This window comes from Gorilla gorilla, chromosome 9, assembly GCF_029281585.2.
Source record: "Gorilla gorilla gorilla isolate KB3781 chromosome 9, NHGRI_mGorGor1-v2.1_pri, whole genome shotgun sequence".
NCBI classification, from domain to species: Eukaryota; Metazoa; Chordata; class Mammalia; order Primates; family Hominidae; genus Gorilla; species Gorilla gorilla.
Genome location: NC_073233.2, coordinates 70,564,521 through 70,572,914, shown reverse-complemented (window position 1 = coordinate 70,572,914; position 8,394 = coordinate 70,564,521). Strand labels below are relative to the sequence as shown.

Here is an 8,394-nt window from a genome sequence, read left to right as displayed (position 1 = left end):
TAGCAAGCTCTATCTCCGGCAGGTGTGGGGCTGTGACTTAGACGAAGGTCCCTATGCTGGGAAGCTGTGGGAGAGAGAGAAGCTTAAATAATGAAGACGGATGGAAGGATGTTATTCATACTTGCTACTGGGAGGACATCTTCAGGCTAGCTAGCCCAATTTGTTTTGGGCTCCCTCTCCCTCCTTCTCTTTCTTAGTTTTTCTTTTTCTTTTATGAGTTTTCTCTTCTTTCCATCTCTTTTCTGCTTTCTCTCTTCCCTTTTCTCTCTCTCTCTTGTAAAAGTATTTTTGTAGGAGGGGTGCAGTGGCTAACACCTGTAATCCCAGCACTTTGGGAGGCTGAGGCAGGCGGATCACCTGAGGTCAGGAGTTTGAGACCAGCCTGGCCAAAATGTCTCCAATTAGCTGGGTGTGGTGGCACATGCTTGTAGTCCCAGCTACTTGGGAGGCTGAGGCAGGAGAATTGCTTGAACCTGGGAGGTGGAGGTTGCAGAGACGAGACTGCACTCCAGCCTGGGCGACAGAATGAGATTTTAAAAAAAGCCTGGGTGCGGTGGCTCTTGCCTGTAATCCCAGCATTTTGGGAGGCTGAGGTGGATGGATCACTTGAGGTCAGGAGTTTGAGACCAGATTGGCGGACAGGGGAAAACGTTGTCTCTATAAAAATAAAAAAATTAGCCAGATTTGGTAGTGGATGCCTATAGTCCCAGCTACTCGGGAGGCTGAGGCAGGAGAATCTCCTGAACCTGGAAAGTGGAGGTTGCAGTGAGCTCAGATCTCACCACTGCACTCCAGCCTGGGTGAGGGAGTGAGACTCTGTCTCAAAAGGAAAACAAAACAAAACAAAACAAAAACAGAGACTGGCTGGGTGTGGTGGCTTACTCCTGTAATTCCAGTGCTTTGGGAAGCTGAGGTGGGTGAATCACTTGAGGACAGGAGTTTGAGATCAGACTGGGCAACATAGCGAGACACTCGCCCCACCCCCCTGCAAATCCCTAACTCTGAAAATATTTAAAAAGTAGCCAAGTGTGATGGCGCACGCCTGTAATCTCAGCTACCTAGAACGTTGAGGTGGGAGGATGTCTTGAGCCCAGGAGGTCGGGGCTGCCGAGAGGGGTGATCCTATCACTGCACGGTCACAAAATAAACAACAATAACAACAACAACACCAACAAAAAAACCTTCCTGTGCTTCATTTTTTTAAAGTCGTGAGTTGAACATTTTGTATTTTTGGCGTTAGGAAAAATGATTAAAATACGCCTGTGAGTGGCCGCGGGCAGTTTTAGTCTCTCTCTCTCTCTCTCTCTCTATCTCTCTCTCTCTCTCTCTCTCTCTCTCTGTGTGTGTGTGTGTGTATCGGGAGTCTTGCTCTGTCGCCCAAGCTGGAGTGCAGGGGCGCGATCTCGGCTCACTGCAATCTCTGCCTCCTGGGATCAAGCGGTTCTCCTGCCTCAGCCTCCCGAGTAATCGGGATTACAGGCATAAGCCACCACGCCTGGCTAATTTTTGTATTTTCAGTAGAGACGGCAGGCTGGTCTTGAACTCCTGACCTCAGGTGATCCGCCCTCTCGGGCTCTCAAAGTGCTGGGTTTACAGGCGTGAGCCACCGCGCCCGGCCTAGTCTGTATGTCAATAGGCTTTTGAATAAAGTGGTTGCATATAGGGCGAATCGGCTTCTTGCTATCATCGTCCCGGGATTATGCTCTGGGACTCCGACAGGGTGCGGAACCAATGTAAGAGGGTCGAGGACATCGCCGGATTAATTTTCCTGCGAGGCCTGGTAGCTGGTTCCTTTCGCGTTTCCTGTCAGCGCGCATGCGCCGCCTGCGCTCCGCCGTTCGCGCCTCGGGCTCGGCTCGGGCTCCGGGATGTCCGCGCTGTGCGACCCTCCCGGGGCCCCAGGGCCACCTGGGCCTGCCCCAGCCACCCACGGTCCCGCGCCTCTCAGGTAGTTAGAGCCCTTGGCACCTTCCCCCCACCGCGCGGCCCCGCGCCGATCCCTAGCCTTCTCGGTAGAAACCCGGATCCTACCTCGAGAACTCACGTCAGGGTTCTCAGAGAGATTCTTGGTCAGGTCCTCCCAGAACTCAGGGACTGCTTCACCAAAACTCAGGGCTCCAGTGCCCGCCCTCCCGACCTCGGGCCTGCCTCTCGCTAGACTCCAATGCCTAACTACCCTCGACCCCGGGCTTCCTCTCCCAAGAGTCGGGGGTATCAGAACTCTTGGGAACCCAGCTGCCCTGGCCATTTTTGACCCTAGGAAACCCAGGGTCCTGACTTCATAGAGACTCCCTGAGACCCCAGGCCCAGAAACAGAATGCAGTCCGGCTGAGATATTCCCTTATATTAGGGTGTTTTTTGGAGGAAACAGAGGAATGGCACTGTTAGAGCCTTATAAGCACCTAGAGGATGCTGTCTTCTTTGACAGAAAAGGCGAGAAGAGAAAGGGGATTTGCCACCTCCCATAACATTGGCTTCTGAACCTGAGACTGAACCCATATATGTTTTAGGAGGGAAAGGGTTGAAAAGCGTTATTACTCTGTGCCCTGGGACACCCTGATGTCCAAGCACATTGAGGGTGCTGAGTAGGTGGTGGTGGTTGATGTGGTGGTAGGTGACTAAGATTTTGCAGAATATGGGAAGAAACAGATGTTAGGAGGGAGAGCCCTTAATAAGGTGCTTACAATTTTTTTTTTCCCCCATTAAGAGATTTCAAGGTGTTTGTGTTGTGGGATGGGGCGGGGCGGGGGTGGTGGTAGAAGGTGATAAAGTGGAAAGGTGTTTTTTTTTTGAGATGGTCACCCTGACTCCCAGGCTGGAGTGCAGTGGCGTGATCTCGGCTTACTGCAACCTCCGCCTCCTGGGTTCAAGCGATTCTCATGCCTCAGCCTCCTGAGTAGCTGGGATTACACCATGCCTGGCTATTTTTTTTTTTTTTTTTTTGTATTTTTAATAGAGATGAGGTTTCACCCTGTTGGCCAGGCTGGTTTCGATCTTCTGACCTCAAGTGATCCACCCTCCTTGGCCTCCCAAAGTGCTAGGATTACAGACGTGAGGCACCTCAGCCAGCCTGGAAATGTTTTTAAAGCAGATATTATAGAAACACAAATATAGTCAATTCAACAAATATTTATTGACTACCTTCCATATAGTGTGTACTTCAATAGAAGTGGATTCAGTGTTGAAGAGCACAGAAATGGTCCCTACACTCTTGGCGCATATAGTCTGATTGCTTAACCTTGATTTCGTCCTTTTTTTTGATGGCGCACACAGTCTGGGGTGCAGTGGTGTGATTTTGGCTCACTGCAGCCCTGCTTCCAGGGCTCAAGTGATCCTTCTGCCTCAACCTCCCCAGTAGGTGGGACCACAGGCACATGCCACCATGCCTGGCTAATTATTATTATTATTTTTTTTGTAGAGATGGGGTTTCACTATGTTCCTCAGACTGGTCTTGAACTCTTGCGCTGAAGCGATCCACCAGCCTTGGCCTCCCAAAGTGCTGGGATTATAGGCATGAGCCACTGAAGCCAGCCTTGATTTGTCTGTAAAATGGGATCATAATAGTACCTAACTTATTGAACTGTTGTCAGGATTGAAATAATACACGCAAAGTACTTAAAAGAGTACCTGATATATTCTAAGAGTTATCTATTGCTGATATGATTACTGTTGTCATTGAAAGAAACATAGCTTTTGGCCGGGCATGTGGCTCACGCCTGTAATCCCAGCACTTTGGGAGGCTGAGGCGGGAGGATCACAAGGTCAGGAGATCGAGACCATCCTGGCTAACACGGTGAAACCCCGTCTCTACTAAAAATATAAAAAAAAATATTAGCCGGGCGTGGTGGCGGGCGCCTGTAGTCCCAGCTACTCGGGAGGCTGAGGCAGGAGAATGGCGTGAACCCAGGAGGTGGAGCTTGCAGTGAGTGGAGATGGCACCACTGCACTCCAGCCTGGGCAGCAGAGCGAGACTCCGTCTCGGGGCGGGGGGAGAAAGAAACATAGCTTTTATTGAGTGATTAGTGTGAATCTGGTATGGAACCTAAGTGCTTTTTTTTCCCTCAGGCCATCCTTCTGCAGAACTTAAGTGCTTTGTAAACATTCTCAACCAGGCATGGTGCCTCACACCTGTAATGCCAGCACTTTGGGAGGCTAAGGTGGGCAAACTGCTTGAGGCCATGAAACCAGCCTGTGGAACATAGCCAGACCTCATTTCTATAAAAAGGTTAAAAAGTTAGCTGGGTGTCGTGGCATGTGCTTGAAGTTGCAGCTACTCAGGAGGCTGAGATGGGAGGATGCTTTGAGTCTGGGAGTTCGAGACTGCAGTGAGCTGTGATCTTGGCACTGCACTCCAGCCTGGGTGACAGAGCGAGACCCTGTCTTGAAAAACAAAAACAGGGCGGGAGCAGTGGCTCATGTCTGTACTCCTAGCACTTTGGGAGGCTGACGTGGGCGGATTACTTGAGGTCAGGAGTTTGAGACCAGCCTGGGCAACATGGTAAAATCTGTCTCTACTAAAAATACAAAAATTAGCCGGGTATGGTGGCACACACCTGTAGTCCCAGCTACTCTGGAGGCTGAGGCAGGAGAATTGCTTGAACCCAGTAGGCGGAGGTTGCAGTGAACCAAGGTGGCGCCACTGCACTCCAGCCTGGGCGACAAAGCAAGACTCTATCTCAAAAAACAAAACAAAGGCCTGGCGCGGTGGCTCACGCCTGTAATCCCAACACTTTTGGAGGCCGAGGGGGACGGATCATGAGGTCAGGAGATCGAGACCATCCTGGCTAACACAGTGAAACCCCATCTGTACTAAAAATACAAAAAATTAGCTAGGCATGGTGGCGGGTGCCTGTAGTCCCAGCTACTCGGGAGGCTGAGGCAGGAGAATGGCGTGAACCCAGGAGGCGGAGCTTGTAGTGAGCTGAGATCATGCCACTGCACTCCAGCCTGGACAACAGAGCGAGACTCCATCTCAAAAAAAAAAAAAAAATTCTCTTATGAGGGAAGTATTTTTATTATCCCTATTTAACATAAAAGGCAAAGCTCATACAGGAAAGATAAGTTGCCTAACATCGCACAACACTCTTAAGTCTGTTTCTTTTGCTTCCTTGTAGTGCTCAGGAGCTGTCCCAGGAAATCAAGGCTTTTCTGACTGGCGTAGACCCCATTCTGGGCCACCAACTCTCAGCCCGGGAACATGCTCGCTGTGGTCTTCTCCTGCTCCGTTCTTTGCCACCTGCTCGGGCTGCTGTGCTTGACCACTTGAGAGGTGTCTTTGATGAGAGTGTCCGGGCCCACCTGGCTGCCCTGGATGAAACCCCTGTGGCTGGTCCACCTCACCTCCGTCCACCTCCACCCTCCCATGTCCCTGCTGGTGGACCTGGTCTAGAGGATGTGGTTCAGGAAGTGCAGCAGGTGCTGTCTGAGTTTATCCGGGCCAACCCAAAGGCCTGGGCACCTGTGATTAGTGCATGGTCCATTGACCTCATGGGGCAACTGAGCAGCACGTACTCAGGCCAGCACCAGCGTGTTCCCCACGCTACTGGCGCTCTTAATGAACTGCTACAGCTGTGGATGGGTTGTAGGGCCACGCGTACATTAATGGACATCTATGTGCAGTGCCTCTCGGCTCTCATTGGTAGCTGCCCAGATGCGTGTGTGGATGCCTTGCTGGATACCTCTGTTCAGCATTCTCCACACTTTGACTGGGTTGTGGCACATATTGGCTCCTCTTTTCCTGGCACCATCATTTCCCGAGTTCTCTCCTGTGGCCTTAAGGACTTTTGTGTCCATGGTGGGGCTGGAGGTGGAGCTGGCAGTAGTGGTGGAAGCTCTTCTCAGACCCCCTCTACAGACCCCTTCCCTGGTTCTCCTGCCATTCCTGCGGAGAAACGGGTGCCCAAGATTGCCTCAGTTGTAGGCATCCTAGGTCACCTGGCCTCCCGCCACGGAGATAGCATCCGACGGGAGCTCCTGCGAATGTTCCATGATAGCCTGGCAGGGGGATCTGGAGGCCGCAGTGGGGACCCCTCCCTTCAGGCCACGGTTCCCTTCCTACTGCAGCTGGCAGTCATGTCACCAGCTTTGCTGGGCACTGTCTCTGGAGAGCTTGTGGATTGCCTCAAGCCCCCAGCTGTGCTGAGCCAGCTGCAGCAACACCTTCAAGGATTCCCCCGAGAGGAGCTGGACAACATGTTGAACCTGGCTGTGCACCTGGTGAGCCAGGCCTCTGGGGCAGGTGCCTACCGCTTGCTGCAGTTCCTGGTGGACACAGCTATGCCTGCTTCGGTCATTACCACCCAGGGCCTGGCTGTGCCAGACACCGTGCGTGAGGCTTGTGACCGGCTAATCCAGCTGCTGCTGCTGCACCTGCAAAAACTGGTTCATCACCGGGGAGGGTCTCCTGGGGAAGGGGTGCTAGGCCCGCCCCCACCTCCCCGCTTGGTGCCCTTTTTAGATGCGCTCAAAAACCATGTTGGAGAGCTGTGTGGAGAGACGTTACGATTGGAACGGAAGCGCTTCCTCTGGCAGCACCAGCTCTTGGGCCTGCTGTCTGTTTATACCCGGCCTAGCTGTGGACCTGAGGCCTTGGGCCATCTGCTGAGCCGAGCCCGAAGCCCTGAAGAGTTGAGTTTGGCCACCCAGTTATATGCAGGGCTAGTGGTCAGTCTCTCTGGCCTCCTGCCCCTGGCTTTCCGAAGCTGTCTGGCTCGGGTGCATGCAGGGACATTACAGCCTCCCTTCACGGCCCGGTTCCTGCGCAACTTGGCACTGCTAGTAGGGTGGGAACAGCAGGGTGGTGAGGGCCCTGCAGCCCTAGGAGCGCACTTTGGGGAATCTGCCTCAGCCCATCTGTCTGACCTGGCTCCTCTCCTGCTACATCCTGAGGAGGAAGTAGCTGAAGCTGCTGCCTCCCTCCTGGCCATTTGTCCCTTTCCTTCTGAAACCTTATCCCCCTCCCAGCTCCTGGGACTGGTAAGGGCTGGGGTGCACCGCTTCTTTGCCTCTCTGAGGCTGCATGGACCCCCAGGTGTGGCCTCAGCCTGTCAGCTTCTCACCCGCCTGTCTCAGACATCCCCAGCTGGGCTCAAGGCTGTCCTGCAGCTGCTGGTTGAAGGAGCCTTACATCGAGGCAACACAGAATTGTTTGGTGGGGAAGTAGATGGGGACAATGAGACTCTCTCAGTTGTTTCAGCTTCTTTGGCTTCTGCCTCCCTGTTGGACACTAACCGGAGGCACACTGCAGCTGTGCCAGGTCCTGGAGGGATTTGGTCAGTTTTCCATGCTGGAGTCATCGGCCGTGGCTTAAAGCCACCCAAGTTTGTCCAGTCACGAAATCAGCAGGAAGTGATCTATAACACCCAGAGCCTCCTCAGCCTCCTGGTTCACTGCTGCAGTGCCCCAGGGGGCACTGAATGTGGGGAATGCTGGGGGGCGCCCATCTTGAGTCCAGAGGCAGCCAAAGCAGTGGCAGTGACCTTGGTGGAGAGTGTGTGTCCCGATGCAGCTGGTGCAGAGCTGGCCTGGCCCCCCGAGGAACACGCCCGGGCCACCGTGGAGCGGGATCTCCGCATTGGCCGGCGCTTCCGCGAACAGCCCCTGCTCTTTGAGCTGTTAAAGCTGGTAGCAGCTGCACCCCCAGCCCTGTGCTACTGTTCCGTGCTGCTTCGGGGGCTGCTGGCCGCCCTCTTGGGCCATTGGGAAGCCTCTCGCCACCCTGACACGACCCACTCCCCCTGGCACCTGGAGGCATCCTGCACCTTAGTAGCTGTCATGGCTGAGGGAAGCCTCCTGCCTCCGGCCCTGGGTAATATGCATGAAGTATTTAGCCAACTGGCACCTTTCGAGGTGCGTCTGCTGCTGCTCAGTGTCTGGGGTTTTCTCCGGGAGCATGGGCCCTTGCCTCAGAAGTTCATCTTCCAATCAGAGCGGGGTCGCTTCATTCGGGACTTCTCCAGGGAGGGTGGAGGTGAGGGTGGACCCCATCTGGCTGTGCTGCACAGTGTCCTCCACCGCAACATCGACCGCCTAGGTCTTTTCTCTGGCCGTTTCCAGGCACCTTCACCGTCCACTCTCCTTCGACAGGGGACGTAGCCTTTTCTTGCTCTGGAAGCCCAGGGAGGTTGAGCAGTGAGAGAGGGAAGGGACTAACGTGCTATGGAAGGGTGGAGGTTTCTCTTCTAAGTCTTTGGCCTAAAGAGCGCTGTCACTTTTTTCTCTCCCACTTTTTTTTTTCTAAATAAAATTTGCCAACTTGAGAAAACCAGTCCAGTGCTTCTGTCATGCTGAGAGCGTGCAAAGTCTGACAGCGCCTGGCTCTGGACGTTCCCGCCCCTGGCCTGAAGCCCCGCCCCCTGCGATAATTTGGAGTGCGCACTCTACCAATGAGACAGC

General features: G+C 53.7%; 1 protein-coding gene across 1 annotated transcript; it reads left to right on the top strand.

Annotated features, from left to right (window-relative positions):
• The first annotated feature begins 1,800 nt into the window (after positions 1–1,800).
• INTS5 (integrator complex subunit 5) lies at positions 1,801–8,263 on the top strand. The gene is made up of 2 exons (XM_004051370.4): positions 1,801–1,948; positions 5,115–8,263. Exons 1-2 carry the CDS (start codon positions 1,869–1,871, stop codon positions 8,092–8,094), a joined length of 3,060 nt encoding a protein of 1,019 aa, XP_004051418.2. The 5' UTR covers positions 1,801–1,868; the 3' UTR covers positions 8,095–8,263.
• Positions 8,264–8,394: the final 131 nt, after the last annotated feature.